Source organism: Marmota marmota, unplaced genomic scaffold (genome assembly GCF_001458135.2).
Source record: "Marmota marmota marmota unplaced genomic scaffold, marMar, whole genome shotgun sequence".
NCBI lineage: Eukaryota > Metazoa > Chordata > Mammalia > Rodentia > Sciuridae > Marmota > Marmota marmota.
This window is the reverse complement of record NW_026000081.1, coordinates 3,612,878-3,629,156: the sequence shown is the minus strand read 5'-3', so window position 1 is coordinate 3,629,156 and position 16,279 is coordinate 3,612,878. Positions and strand designations below refer to the sequence as shown.

The window sequence follows — 16,279 nt, the reverse complement described above, 5'->3', positions numbered from 1 at the left end:
GTTTCCAAGAGGTACAAGAAGAGGATGTAAAGCCAGAGTATGTTTTCAGCAGTACCATAGGTGCTGCTTCCCAGCGAGGGTTTTGACTAACTTCCATGAAGGCTGAACATAATCTCTTTGTGTGATTCAAAAGAAGAGAGAAGTTTAGTTGAGGGATAATCCTGTCCTCCGCAGCAGGGGAACCTAACTTGCAGAAACCAGACGAGGGGGCAGACAGCCACCGACTGCAACGCTGACCTCGGCTTTTCTACTCTGAAGTCAGTTCAGCTCTCTGGAATTCAAGATCTAAGAACGAACTCCTGCCACCCACCTTCTGTCTTTCTGAAAACAATCAGCAGGAAGTGAGCACAGAGAGCCTGGCAGAAGCCCAGCAAGAGGAGATGGCACTCAGTAAACAAGAAGCCCTAACTTCCAATTGAGTTTGCCACTGTGGTGACAGGAGATGGTGCTGCCATGATCCATTTTCTCATCTGTCATTTCTTTATTTTCCCACTTCGAAGTCCTAGAGCGGAAAGGATTAGATGATACTTTTCCTCGGCCAAATCTACTCCAGAAAAAAAAAGGGACTATAGCTCTACCTTCTTTATTTAAAATTAGATATTTTATAAATTTTTTTTAAAAAGATTTTTTTTCTCTTTTTAAAATTTATTTTAGTTAGGTCTATATGACAGAAAATGCATTTTGATTTATTGTACACCATTGCAGCACAACTTTGCATTTCTCTGGTTGTACAAGATGTAGCGTCACACCCTAAGTGCAGTCTTGCATATATGTACCTGGGGTAATGACGCAAATTTATTTTTTAGAGAAGTTTTAGGTTCACAGCAAAATTGAACAGAAAGTACAGAGTTCCCACATATCCCCTTCTCCTACACACACACATAGCCTTCCCATTATCAAGATCCCACACCTGAGTGAGGCAATTGCTATGACCAGTGAACCTGCAGTCATATAAATTTATCAGCCAATGTTCAAGTAGCCAATGTTCAATGTTCAATAATACCCTTATTATTGTATATTCTGTAGACTTGGAAAAAAATGTATAATGACACATGTTCACCCTCATTATATCTTATAGAGTAGTTTCACTGCCCTAAAATTTCTCTGTGTTCTGCTTATTCATCCCTCTGCCCACTAACGCACGGTAAAGATTGTTTTATGGTCTCCACAGTTTTTCCTTTTCTAGAATGTCATATATTTGGACTCATAGAGTATGGAACCATTTCAGCTTGACTGCTTTTGCTTAGTGATTTGTTTTTAAGGGTTTTTTCTGTGTTTTTTTTTTCATGGCTTGGTAATTCATTTCTTTTTAGTTCTAAATAATATTCCATTGTCTGGATAACCACAGTTTATCCATTCACCTACTGAAGGACATCTTGTTTGCTTTCGAGATTTGACAACTATGAATAATGTATAAATATTTGTGTACATTTTTAATAGACATGTTTTTAGCTAATTTGGATAAATACCAAACAGCATGTTTGCTAAATAATATTGTAAAAGTGTGTTTGGTTTTGTGAGAAACTGCAAGACTACCTTTCAAAGTGGATGTACTCTCTTACATTCTCATCGGCAGTGAATTAGAATTCCTGTTGTTCTGCTTCCTCACCAGCATTTACTACTGTAAGTGTTTTGGATTCGGGCCATTCTAATGGGTACATAGTAGTCATCTTATTATTTTCAATTTTGAATCCCAAGAGTACTTTTATATTTGTAATTTTATACTAGTTAATTAATATTGGACTTCCTCCAAGATTGTGAGTTCAATGAAAACAAGGAATTCCTCTGTTCTTGCCTATCATTTTATAATTTATGTCCATCCAGCACAGTGTCTTGGACAGAGCAGCCTTCATATATTTGAGTGAATAGAGCACCTTACCAGTTCATTTTGAGTATAAACTTTTGTAAAAAAGAAAAATAAAGAAAAGAAAGCTAAGACTACTGAAGATGATGAAGCAGAGTCCGATCTGCTTAGACCATTCATCCAAATACTGTCGGAACTCAGCAGTGTCCACAGCCATCCTCAGAGGTATCCGGTCATTTGATATAGCTCTGCATCATCCTTTCTGCATCATCTGAGTGAACCGGATTTCTTTCTCAAACACTTCTTCAGAGCTTCATGGATGTCTCTATTCCTCAGGCTGTAGATGATGGGGTTGGACATGGGTGTCAGGATGGTGTAAAGCAGAGAGAACCCTTTGCGCAAGAGTTGGGAAGAGTTGGCTGAGGGTACGAGGTAAGTGGCAATCAGTGTCCCATAAAACACCATGACCACAATGATGTGGGAAGAGCAGGTAGAGAAGGCCTTCCTCCGGCCTATGCCCGATGGGATTCTTAGGATAGAGACAAGGATGCAGGAGTAGGAGGCTGTGATGAGGAGAAATGGGACCAGAGTCACTGCAGAAGAGGTGGCAAAGGCAACGGTCTCAGTTAGTGAGGCATCCATGCAGGAAAGATGGACCAGAGGGGTGAAGTCACAAAAGAAGTGATCAATTTCATTAGGTCCACAGAAGGTTAGTCTACACAGCAGGACCATGGTGATTGATGTGAGAAGGAAGCAGGAGAGCCAAGAACCAGCAGCCAACCTGATGCAGACGGGGCCAGTCATGAGGAGGGGGTAGCGGAGAGGTTGGCAGATGGCCAGGTAGCGGTCATAGGACATCACAGCAAGCAAGAGGCACTCGGTTGCAGCCAAAGATCCAAAGAAGTAGAACTGTGCCAGGCAGCCAGCCACAGAGATGGTCTTCTGTTCGGCTATGATAATCAGCAACATCTTGGGGATGATGTTGGAGGTGTACCAGATCTCCAGAAAGGACAAGTTCACCAGGAAGAAGTACATGGGGGTGTGGAGGGGGTGGTTGAACAAAACTAGAAGGACAATGAGGATGTTTCCAGAAAGAGTTAAGATGTAGAAAACTAAAAACATCACAAAGAGGGAAATATTTAGGTGTAGGATGGAAGAGAATCCTCGAAGCACAAATTCTACTATCACTGTCTGGTTTTCCCAAGATGGGATCACCATACCTCGGCCTCCCTAGGAGCAGAACACCCGGCAGTGAAACAAAACATGGAAGGTTCTTTCTTAGCTTACACAGAGAACATGGACAAAGTATGAGACTCTGTGATGGTCCAGCGTCCAGAAAGGGAGGAAGATCTAAATGGAGGTGAGACAGAGAGAAAGATGAGGAGCAAAGCATATCCAGAGGGTTTGCCAACTCTCTAAGAGAGAATCTAGAGAGTCAAAGACCCAAGGCACTATTGACCTTCAGGGAAAATCAATGCTTGTCAAATCAATTTAATTTTCCTCTCCTTTAAGCCTCTTAATGGGTTGGGAGGGAAGTTTCTTACTTCTGTCTTGGTTTCCATGGCACTATCAAAAGAAAGTCCTGCTAGTGTGAGGCTTGAGACTCTCTTGATGCTAAGGTCAGTGTAGATACAGGTGTGACCCAGGGCAGAAATGCTTTCTCTCATCTTTCACTTGCTTCTTTTTTGTGGTACTGGAGATTGAACCCAGGGCCACTCTACCACTGAGTTACATCGGCAAAACCACCCCCTATTTTTTATTTTGAGACAGGGTCTTGCTAGGTTGCCCAGCCCCCTTGAACTTGTGATCCTCCTGCTGGGTCTCCTCAGAGGCTGGAATTACAAGCCTGGATCTCACAGTTTTAAACAGACAAAATCAGCCTCATTAAAAAGACTTTAAGGCTGCAGCAAATGGGAAACAAAGATTCAGAACCAGGTGGCCTAAAGCAGTATTTGCACTCAACCATGATAGCCTTGGATTCTTTTTGAATGAGTTAAGAAAGACCAGTTCTCCTCTTCAGTCTCATCTTGGTGAATGCTCAGGGAAGATAAGAGAATTTGCCTCCAAAATACGGCTGTAGCCACAGGTAGGGTCTGTGGCTGATCCCACTTTATTATTCTTAACCTCCTAGGACTATATTGGCACCTCCTTATGGAGAGACAAGATGGCTGAGAGAAATAAGGTGAGATGAGAAAACCTAAATATAGGCACAAAAAGCCATGCATGAGTGTAACAAAGGAGTATTTACCATGAGTAGTCAGAGAGCCCTAAATAAATCCAGGGATTCTGCTTTATGAGTCAGACTTTGAACCCATTACTTTACCTTCTTTGAGGCAAAGCTTGTCACCTGTAAAATGGGATGCAGGTTTGGATAAGAACATACAAATGTGCCTAACATCTGCAAAAATTATATAAATGAAGAGTTTGGGATGTCACTGAGTATTCAGGGCTGTAGACATTACTTAATTTACCATGGAATGCCCTAACTTTGAAGGAAACATTAGTACCAAATATCAATATCCTTTGCCCATGGAATTGTGTGAGTATTTAAGCTGTCCCTGACATCTTTTATCACACTGACAGCATTTTGACAATACACTGATCCCATTTTAAAACTGACCCAGGCTGGGCATGCCTATGATCCCAGAGACTCAGGAGGCTGAGGGAGGAGGATTGAGAGTTCAAAGCCAGCCTCAGCAAATTAGCGAGGCTCTAAGCAACTTAACAAGAATTTGTCTCCAAATAAGAATATAAAAACAGGCTGGGAATATGGCACTGATCAAGTGTCCTAGGGACCATGCTGTGGAGTACTAGTTCCAGCTTTCTAAGTGATTTATAGAACTAGTCTAGAATTTGTCCTACTGGCAGTCCAGGTGCCCAGCGGATACCCAGCAACAGTGATTCCAACCCTGACTCACCCAGGTGCCCAGAGGATACCCAGCAACAGTGGTTCCAACCCTGACTCATTGAGGGGTGCACGGAGAAGGTGCAAAGTGAAGACTTCTCTCTACTCCCTGAGAAGCACAAATAATGATCAGAGAACTCAGAGAGAGGGCTCCAGTTATGACAGTTCAGCCAGATGCTTCAATGCTGCTGCTGCTGCTGCTGTTAATAAAGATGCAATGATTACCCTTTCATAGTACTGTTCTAAGTTCCAAAAACACAGATCGTTATGTGGTGAGAACTCTTGTAATCCTCACTTTATAGATGCAGGCACACTTTACATGGAGGCACAGAGACCTTAAATGCTCATCAGCTAGAAAATAACAGAGATGAGATTTAGATTCACTGTGGATCTCATGCATCTCCTGGGGCCTGGCTGCAAAGACTAGTTTGCATCATCTCACAGAAGTGGGAAGAAAAAATTTCATCCCAATCTTATCTGCTACTTTTATATTCTTTACAGTCTTTTTTTTTTTTTTCGGTATTGGGGTGCTTTACCACTGAGTCACATCCTATCCTATTTATTTATTTATCTATTTGTCTATTTATTTATTTATTTGTTTGTTTTTTTGAGGCAGGGTCTTTCTAAGTTGCTGAGGCTGGCCTTGTCCTTCTGCCTCGGCCTCTCAAATTGCTGGGATTACAGGCGTGCAACACCATGTCCAGCTTTCTTCCTGACATTCTTTGAAATCAAGTTAATCTATCATGTTAGACATTATAAAAACTCTTTTGGGGAATGTGCACAGGGAATTGGTCCTTCCTCTTTACTAGGCAATTTCACTGCTGCTGAAGTCTTCGTCACCCCTTGGATGCAGCACAGAGAGCCACTACAGAGGAAGGAAAGTCAGGTGCAAAGTAGGAGAGACTTGAACGGAAAGACAGTGAAGCCTAATGAAGAGCACAGTTTCTAAAGCTAAACAGGCTGGATTCAAATCCCTACTCAACCACAGAGAAGCCTGGGCAAGAGTAAGCTTGCCAACCTTTAAAGGAAGAGATACTGTGTTCTCTCTGGGTCTAGGTAGACATGGCTCTCACTGGCAACAGAGAGGTCCATGATTCTGACCTCCCTGCCTCAGCAAACAGCCACTATCTTTCCCTATCTCTTTATAGATGTGAAGAAATCATAAAAGGGTATCATCGAAAAGCTAGAGGATGGCTTCTGCCAACCATCTCCTATGTTAACTGTGTTCACATAATGCTGCTTCACTCAAGAGCCGCAAACCCAGCAGATTACACAATATGTCTGTGAATCGTGTTGGCCCAGGGTGTGGAGAACAGAGAAAGTGCTCAGGGTGTGGTGGTGCTTTTTCCTTCCTTTACTCTCCTCATTTTTCTCTCCCTCTCCTCTCTTCTTCTTCTCTTTCTCCTTCACTCCTTCCTTCCCTCCCAATTTTGCACAGTACAGTTAGTGCTGTCAACAGGTAGATAGGTTGTCTTGAGAAGGCAGCTGCTCCCCTTCGCTGGAGATGTTCAACAAGGACAGTGTGTGAAGATAATTAGAGGAGACCAACCAAAGCACTGGGGGATTATTTGGATGGATGATATTTAACATTCCTTCCAAACCTGAATTTTTTTTTCCTAATTGGGAAGCATTTCCTTCCTCCAGAACTCACACAATGAAAACAAGTTTGTAGGAAAGAGAAGGAGTTGAACACAAAGCAAGGTAAAAGCATACATACTTGGTTAACTATCACAGGTGTGTTTCTTTTACCACCACCACAACAACAAATCAGAAGAGGTTGTGGGGTGGTTTGGGAGCCATCTGAACGGGATTCATTCTCTGAACCGAATTAAGGCTCAAAGAACAACTAATCAACTCAGTCACCATCCAGATCATGAGGACAGCGGCTGATCGATTTAGAGAAATGATTGTTTAAACAAATAAACAAGCATTTTGATTCTACCACTAAACTGGCAGTTAATTTAGTATATTAGGGAATCGTACCCCACCCTCTTCTGCAAGAAACAGTCTCAGAATAGGAAAAACAGAAGTGAATACCAGCAGAATAGGCTAGTGTTGCCTACCCGTGCCTTGAAGGGATCCACCCCTATTTCGGAGAACTCAGCCACAAAAGAAAGCTACAGCATGTCTCCCTCCCTGGATTCACAGAACTGGGATAGACATCTGAAATCTTGCAAAAAATACACCTACCTGCTCACTTGACCAAAATGAAGTATGGATCACCTCTCTCTCTATTAACCTCGGAGGCCATTTCTCAATCTCCTTCCTCTATGTAAATTTGAGTCCCTCTGTGGGCAAGGCCACCACCTCCCCTGATACTGGTGCTCATGGGCATTTCCCAAATGACTCTGCTGGGAAATTGCTGTTTATCATGCAAATTATACGAAGCCAAGGTAAATTCTCCTTAGAGGACTCTCTATTTTCCCTTGCTTTCTGTAAGGTTTCTACTTTGATGATGATATGACCTTGATAAGAAGCTTTACTTGAAAATGCATGATTATGTTATGGGTTTTATGTGTGTGTGTGGCACTGGGGATTGAACCCTGGGAAACTCTACCACGGAGCTATACCCACAGCCCTTTTATTGTTATTTTGAGACAGGTTCTCTCCCAGTTTGGCCTTGAACATGCCAGCCATCTGCCTCAGCCTTCGGAGTAGCTGGGATTACAAGTGTGTATTATTGTTCCCAGAATGATAATGTTATATTTTAGTGGAATAGATCAAATTAATATTTTGAGGAAAGTATTCAATTTGTTCCTGACTTCTGGAAGAAAAATCACTGTGTATTTCCTCACTGGGGTAGGTCTGCTAGGGAACTGAAACAATTATCTATAGTAGTAAATGTTTATTGTCAAAACCATCAATTAGGATTCTAAATAACTTGTGTCCTCCTGTGTTCTCATTGATTAAAAATAGTAACTGAGGCTAATCCTATTCTAGGAAATGTAAGTTTGTAAGAACTTCATGTAATTAATTCAAGTTTTTATTTACTCACAGTCTTTAACACATAAGAGAGACATTTGTTCAAAGTAAGACGTTAGTTCTCCAAAAAGTGTTACAGATGAAACTATGATAAACTAATCAACCAATGGAACCTGCCTCATTTGTTTTTTGGACCTGAAGTATTTATTTCTCTATCACATAGTACCCAGACTTCATGCAATCTTGTCCTTATTGATACCCATTTATGAAACATCCATACATGCCATACCTATAACTCTTCGCAAATCTTCACAGCCATCTGACATATTGCCCATTTGACAAATGAGAAGCCCAGCCTCTGATATGAAGTGACTTATTCATTTTCCCAGGCAGAAGAATTTGAGGCAGCTGGGATTGACTGAAAAACCACATGACAACAGAACTTGACTGTTGAGTAGCTTGTCTGTACTCACCTTCGACCTCAGCAGGCACTGAGCTCAATTACAGGAATGAGCAAATACATGAACCAATGCGTAACTTCAAATCAATGCATGAATCCCACCATCGGGAACATCCACAAGAATGGAGTCCTAACTAGAATGAGATATACTCCATGCTTGTAGAATTACGTATAAAATGGATTCTACTGTCATGTATAACCAAACAGAACCAATTTAAAAAAGAATAAGTACAGAATAAATATCGAACAGAAAAAGAAACCAATCTTCTTTCCACTTTAGCAAACATCTTCCTTCAACCACCACAATGGTTCCGTTACTGTGTCAAGTTAAAGGAGGGGCCCTGGAACCTGAATTGAGACTGAAAAATTGCAGAAGTGGTTAGTGATGATAGATTTTTAAAAAATGGAACGTTGTACTTTTTTTTTTCAATAAATCAAAGACCACTGATAAAAATAGCAACTATTATTTTAATTATACACAATCATTTTGGAGAAGCTTTCTTCAGTACTTATTTCATTTAGTTATTTTGCAGAAAGTCTATTTTGCAATTTCGAAGAGATCATTTTCTACTCTTCAAAAGAAAAGGAATTTATTTGGGGGAAATCAAGCCACTAATACAGATTTATTCAGTAATACAAACCTCAAATATATTCTATAGCTGATACAGGTTCAAGAAAATGCTTCAGATTCTCAACCCATATAGCACAGGACAAGAAGCAATTAGAATTCTGATATTTTGACTTCAAAGAAGATTTATATTGTAATTTCTATATGCTGTAACTCCAAACATTCTGAAAGGAAAATAAAGAGGCTAAATAAAACATTTTTTTTAAACTGGGGATTGAACACAGGGTGTTTTACCATTGAGTCACATCTAGAATGTATTACTTTTAGATATGCAAATAATAAAAAACTTTCATTGTACAAAATTTAAGATATATATATATATATATATATATATATATATATATATAAATCACACCAACTACAAGTTGACAGACCATGAATCCTCAGTGCTCATGGTTGCTTAGTTAGCCTGGCCCCTCAAAGTTAACACCAAAGACTTCATCAGGGATTCAACTAAGATTGACTTTAATTCACAATAACGTGGGTAGCTAGGGAAAAATAGAGGTAACTTTGGATTAGGCAGAGGGGATTGACAGGAGGGGAGGAGGTCTGAGGGTAGAAAGAATAGTACAATGAATCAGACATTATTACCCTATGTGCATATACGATTCCACAACTGGTATGATTATACATCACGTACAACAAAAGAATGAGAAGTCATACTCCATTTTTTGTATGATGTGTCAAAATGCATTCTACTGTCATGTATAACTAATTAGAACAAATTTTATATCTTGAGGTAATTTTAGATTCACCTACAGTTGAAAAAAAAAGGTAATACAGAGAGATTCTGGTATCCTTTCCCCAGCTTCTTCCCAATGAACATATCTTGAAAAATTGATAGCACAACATCACAACTCTGATGTTGTCATTGATGCAATCCAAATAAAAATTATTTACATCACCACAAAAATCCCTGCTTCCTTTTAAGCCATTCCACATCTCTCTCACCTCCATCCTTCTTAAATTCCTAGCAACCACTAGCCTGTTTTAAAATACTATAATTTTCCCCATTTCTAGAATTTCAAAATTGTCACATATATGGAATTGTACAAGTACCTAATCTTTATTATTATTATTATTATTTGTTCTAATTAGTTATACATGACAGAAGAATGATTTTGGCTAATTATACACAAATGAAGTACAACTTATCATTTCTCTGGTTGTATAGAATCACACCAACTACAAGTTGACAGACCATGAATCCTCAGTGCTCATGGTTGCTTAGTTAGCCTGGCCCCTCAAAGTTAACACCAAAGACTTCATCAGGGATTCAACTAAGATTGACTTTAATTCACAATAACGTGGGTAGCTAGGGAAAAATAGAGGTAACTTTGGATTAGGCAGAGGGGATTGACAGGAGGGGAGGAGGTCTGAGGGTAGAAAGAATAGTACAATGAATCAGACATTATTACCCTATGTGCATATACGATTCCACAACTGGTATGATTATACATCACGTACAACAAAAGAATGAGAAGTCATACTCCATTTTTTGTATGATGTGTCAAAATGCATTCTACTGTCATGTATAACTAATTAGAACAAATTTTATATCTTGAGGTAATTTTAGATTCACCTACAGTTGAAAAAAAAAGGTAATACAGAGAGATTCTGGTATCCTTTCCCCAGCTTCTTCCCAATGAACATATCTTGAAAAATTGATAGCACAACATCACAACTCTGATGTTGTCATTGATGCAATCCAAATAAAAATTATTTACATCACCACAAAAATCCCTGCTTCCTTTTAAGCCATTCCACATCTCTCTCACCTCCATCCTTCTTAAATTCCTAGCAACCACTAGCCTGTTTTAAAATACTATAATTTTCCCCATTTCTAGAATTTCAAAATTGTCACATATATGGAATTGTACAAGTACCTAATCTTTATTATTATTATTATTATTTGTTCTAATTAGTTATACATGACAGAAGAATGATTTTGGCTAATTATACACAAATGAAGTACAACTTATCATTTCTCTGGTTGTATAGAATCACACCATTCATGCAATCATACATGTACATAGGGTACATCTTTCCCACCCCAATACCCCTCCCCCTCCCCTCACTACCCTCTGCTAAATCCAAATTTCCTCCATTCTTCCCTCCACCCCTCCCCATTATGCATCAGCATTCGAATATCAGAAAAAACATTTGGCCTTTGGGTTTTGGGGATTGGCTTATTTTTCTTAGCATGATATTCTCCAACTCCATCCATTTACCTGAAAACAAAATGCCATAATTTCATTCTTCTTTAAGGCTGAGTAGTATTCCATTGTCCTATATATTCCAAAATTCTTTATCTATTCATCTATTGAAGGGCATCTAGGTTGGTTCCAGAGTTTAGCTATTGTGAATTGAGCTGCTATAAACATTGATGTGGCTGCATCACTGTACTATGCTGATTTTAAGTCCTTTGGGTATAGATCAAGGAGTGGAATAGCTGGTTCAAATGGTGATTTCATTCCAAGTTTTCTATGGAATTTTCATACTGCTTTCCAGAGTGGTTGTACCAATTTGCAGTCCCACCAACAATGTATGAGTGTTTCTTTTCCTCTATTTCCTCATCAATACTTATTGTTGCTTGTATTCTTGATAATTGCCATTCTGACTGGAGTGAGATGAAATCTTAGGTTTTTTTAAATTAAATTAAATATTTTTACACAAATGGAGCAATACGTTTTATTTCTCTGGTTGTACATGATGTAGAGTTACACCGTTTGTGTAATCATACCCATACATAGGGGTGATAATATCCATATCATTCTACCATCTCCCGCCCACACCCTCCCCCTTCTCTCCACTCCCTTCCCTCTCTCCCCTTTGCTCAATCCGAAGTTCCTCCCTTCTTCCCTTGCCCCCCTCCCATTGTGGACCAGCATCCACTTACATCCACTTACAAAAACATTTGGCCTTAGGTTTTGGGGATTGGCTTATTTTTCTTAGCATGATATTCTCCAACTCCATCCATTTACCTGAAAACAAAATGCCATAATTTCATTCTTCTTTAAGGCTGAGTAGTATTCCATTGTCCTATATATTCCAAAATTCTTTATCTATTCATCTATTGAAGGGCATCTAGGTTGGTTCCAGAGTTTAGCTATTGTGAATTGAGCTGCTATAAACATTGATGTGGCTGCATCACTGTACTATGCTGATTTTAAGTCCTTTGGGTATAGATCAAGGAGTGGAATAGCTGGTTCAAATGGTGATTTCATTCCAAGTTTTCTATGGAATTTTCATACTGCTTTCCAGAGTGGTTGTACCAATTTGCAGTCCCACCAACAATGTATGAGTGTTTCTTTTCCTCTATTTCCTCATCAATACTTATTGTTGCTTGTATTCTTGATAATTGCCATTCTGACTGGAGTGAGATGAAATCTTAGGTTTTTTTAAATTAAATTAAATATTTTTACACAAATGGAGCAATACGTTTTATTTCTCTGGTTGTACATGATGTAGAGTTACACCGTTTGTGTAATCATACCCATACATAGGGGTGATAATATCCATATCATTCTACCATCTCCCGCCCACACCCTCCCCCTTCTCTCCACTCCCTTCCCTCTCTCCCCTTTGCTCAATCCGAAGTTCCTCCCTTCTTCCCTTGCCCCCCTCCCATTGTGGACCAGCATCCACTTACATCCACTTACAAAAACATTTGGCCTTAGGTTTTGGGGATTGGCTTGCTTTGCTTAGCATGATATTCTCCAATTCCATCCGTTTACCTGTAAATGCCCTAACTTTATTCTTCTTTAAGGCTGAGTAGCATTCCATTGAGTATATATACCACAGTTTTTATATCCATTCATTTATTTAAGGGTATCTAGGCTGTTTCCACATTTAGCTATTGTGAATCGAGCTGCTATGAACATTGATGTGGATGCATCACTGTAATCACTGATTTTAAGTCCTTTGGGTATAGACCTAGGAGTGGGATGGCTGGGTCAAATGGTGGTTCTATTCCTAGTTTTCTGAGGAATCTCCATACTGCTTCCCATAGTGAGTGCACCATTTTGCAGTCCTACCAGCAGTGTTTGAGTGTGCCTTTCTCCTCACACTTGCCAACACTTACTATTGTTTGTATTCTTGATAATTGCCATTCTGACTGGAGTGAGATAAAATCTTAGAGTAGTTTTGATTTGCATATCTCTAGTTGCTAGGGATGTTAAACATTTTTTCATAAATTTGTTTGTCGATTGTAAATCTTCTGTGAAGTGTCTCCTCATTTCCTTAGCCTATTTATTGATTGGGTTATTTGTTTTTTTGTTTGGTTTTGTTTTTTGTGTTTTTTTTTTTTTTGGTGTTACGTTTTTTTAATTGTTTATGTGTCCTAGAGATTAGTGCTCTATCTGATGTGCGTGTGGTAAAAAGTTTCCTCCCATTCTGTAGGCTCTCTCTTCACGTTAATGATTGTTTCCTTTGCCGTAAAGAAGATTTTTAGTTTAAATCCATCCCATAAATTGATGTTTGATATTATTTCTTGTGCTTTAGGAGTCTTGTTAAAGAAGTCAGGTCCAAAGCCAACATGAAGAAGATTTGGGTCTATTTTTTCTTCTATTAGGCTCAGGGTCTTTGGTCTAACTCCTAGGTCCTTGATCTGCTTTGAGTTGAATTTTGTGCATGGTGATAGATGGAGATTTAACTTCATTTTTCTGCACATGGATTTTCAGTTTTCCCAGCACCATTTGTTAAAGAGGCGATCTTTTCTCCAATGTATGTTTTTAGCACCTTTGTCTAGTATGAGATAACTGTATTTATGTGATTTTGTCTCTTTGTTTTCTGTTATGTGCCATTGGTTTACATGTCAATTTTGGTGCCAGTACCATGCCATTTTTGTTACTATTGCCCTATAGTATAGTATAAGGTCTGGTATTGTGATGGCTCCTGCTTCACTCTTCTTGCTAAGGATTGCTTTGGTTATTCTGGGTCTCTTATTTTCCCAAATGAATTTCATGATTGCCATTTCTATTTCTATGAGGACTGTTGATGGAGTTTTAATAGGAATTACATTAAATCTGTATAATGCTTTTGGTAGTATGCCATTTTGACAATATTAATTCTTCCTATCCAAGATCTTTTCATCTTCTAAGGTCTGCTTTAATTCCTTTCTTTTGTTCTGTAGTTTTCATTGTAGAGGTCTTTTACCTCTTTTGTTAGATTGATTCCTGTTTTAGTCAGCTTTTTTTGCTTCTGTGATTAAAATACCCAACCAGCACAATTGTACAATAAGAAAAGTTTATTTGAGAGCTCACAGTTTCAGAGGTCAACAGACAGCTCCATTCTTCTCGGATCAAGGTGAGGCGGAATATCATGGCTGGAGAGTGTGACGGGGGAGCAGCAGCTCATATCATGGTGATCAGAAAGCTGAGAGAGAGACTCCACTCTTCAGAAACAAATATATACCCAAAATCATGCCCCAATTAGTTATCACTGAGTTACTCCCTATCAGGGGATTAATTCACTGATTGGGTTAAGACTCTCACAGCCCAATTATTTTTTCTCTGAACCATTTTGCATTGTCTAATATGTGAGCATTCAGAGGCACCTCACATCAAAACCATAGTAATTTCCAAGTATTTTTTTAGGCTATTATGAATGGGGTAGTTTTTCTAATTTCTCTTTCAGCAGATTCATCATTGACATTTAGAAAGGCATTTGATTTATGGGTACTGATTTTATATTCTGCTGCTTGGCTGAATTCATTTATTAGTTCTAGATGTTTTCTGGTGGAATTTTTTTGGATCCTCTAAATATAGAATCATGTCATTGACAAATAGTGATAGATTGACTTTTTCTTTTCTACTCATATCCCTTCAATTTCTTTTGTCTGTCTAATCACTCTGGTTAGAGTTTCAAGGACTATGTTGAATAGAAGTGGTGAAAGAGGAAATCCCTGTCTTGTTACAGTTTTAAGAGGGAATGGTTTCAATTTTTCTCCATTTAGAATAATGTCAGCTTTGGGCTCAGCATAGATAACTTTTACAATGTTGAGGTATGTTCCACTATCCCTAGTTTTTCTAGTATTTTGAACATGAAGAGGTGCTATATTTTGTCAAATGCTTTTTATGCATCTGTTGAGACGATCATATGATTCTTTAAGTCTATTGATGTGATTAATTATGTTTATTGATTTTTTATATGTTGAACCAACCTTGCATTCCTGGAAAGAACTCTACTTGATCATGGTGCATTATCTTTTTAATGTTTTTTGTATGTGATTTGCCAGTATGTTATTGAGACATTTTGCATCTATGTTCATCAGGGATATTGGTCTGAAGTTTTCTTTCCTTCATGGGTCTTTGTCTGGTTTTGGTATCAAGGTGATATAGCCTCAAAGAATGAGTTTGGAAGGGTTCCCTCCTATACTATTTCATGGGAAAATTTAAGGAGTATTGGCATTAGTTCTTCTTTGAAAGTCTCATAGAACTTGGCTGAGATTCCATCTGGTCCTCGATTTTTCTTGCTTGTTAGGCTATTGATGGCATCTTCTGTTTCATTGCTTGAAATTGACCTGTTTAAATTGTGTGTGTTCTCCTGATTCACTTTGGGTAGATGATAGGTCTCTAGAAATTTGTCGGTGCCTTCCAGATTTTCTATTTTATTGGAGTATAAATTTTCAAAATAGCTTATAGTTATCTTCTGTATTTCAATAGTGTCCATCGTGAGAATTCCTTTTTTATCACGAATTTTAGTAATTTGAGTTTTCTCTTTCTCTTCATTAGTGTAGCTAAGGATTTATCATTTTTATTTATTTTTTTAAAGAACCAACTTTTCATTTTGTCAATTGTTTGAATTGTTTCTTTTGTTTTAGTTTCACTGATTTCAGCTCTGATTTTAATTATTTCAGGTCTTCTGCTTTTGGTGTTGATTTGTTCTTCTATTTCTAGGGCTTTGAGATTTAATATTAGGTCATTTATTTGTTGACTTTTTAATTCTTTTAATGAATGAGCTTCATGAAGTGAACTTTCCTCTTAGCACTGTCTTTATAGTGTCACAGATATTTTTGATATGTTGTATCTGTGTTCTCTTTTACCTCTAAGAATTTGTTTTTATCTCCTCCCTGATTTCCTCTACTGTCCATTCATTGATCAATAGTGTATTATTTATTCTCCAGATGTTGGAGTAGCTTCTATTTTTTAAATTTTATTGTTAATTTCTAATTTTATTGCCCTAGACATTAGTGCTCTATCTGATGTGTATGTGGTAAAAATTTGCTCCCAGGATGTAGGCTCTCTTCACCTCACAGATTGTTTCTTTTGCTGAGAAGAAACATTTTAGTTTGATTCCATCCCATTTATTGATTCTTGGTTTTAATTCTTACACTATAGGAGTCTTATTAAGGAAGTTGGGGCCTAATCCCACATGATGAAGATTAGGGGCTACTTTTTCTTCTATTAGATGCATAGTCTCTGGTTTCATTCCTAGGTCCTTGATCCATTTTGAGTTAAGTTTTGTGCATGGTGAGAGATAGGAGTTTAATTTCATTTTGTTGCATATGGATTTCCAGTTTTTCTAGCACCATTTGTTGAAGATGCTATCTTTTCTCCA

At 38.4% G+C, this 16,279-nt stretch overlaps 1 protein-coding gene across 1 annotated transcript; it reads right to left on the bottom strand.

Moving 5' to 3' along the window:
* Window positions 1-671: 671 nt before the first annotated feature.
* On the bottom strand, window positions 672-3,204 carry LOC107158571 (olfactory receptor 11A1-like). The gene has a single exon (XM_015505025.2). It carries the CDS (start codon window positions 3,020-3,022, stop codon window positions 2,072-2,074), a length of 951 nt encoding a protein of 316 aa, XP_015360511.1. The 5' UTR covers window positions 3,023-3,204; the 3' UTR covers window positions 672-2,071.
* Window positions 3,205-16,279: the final 13,075 nt, after the last annotated feature.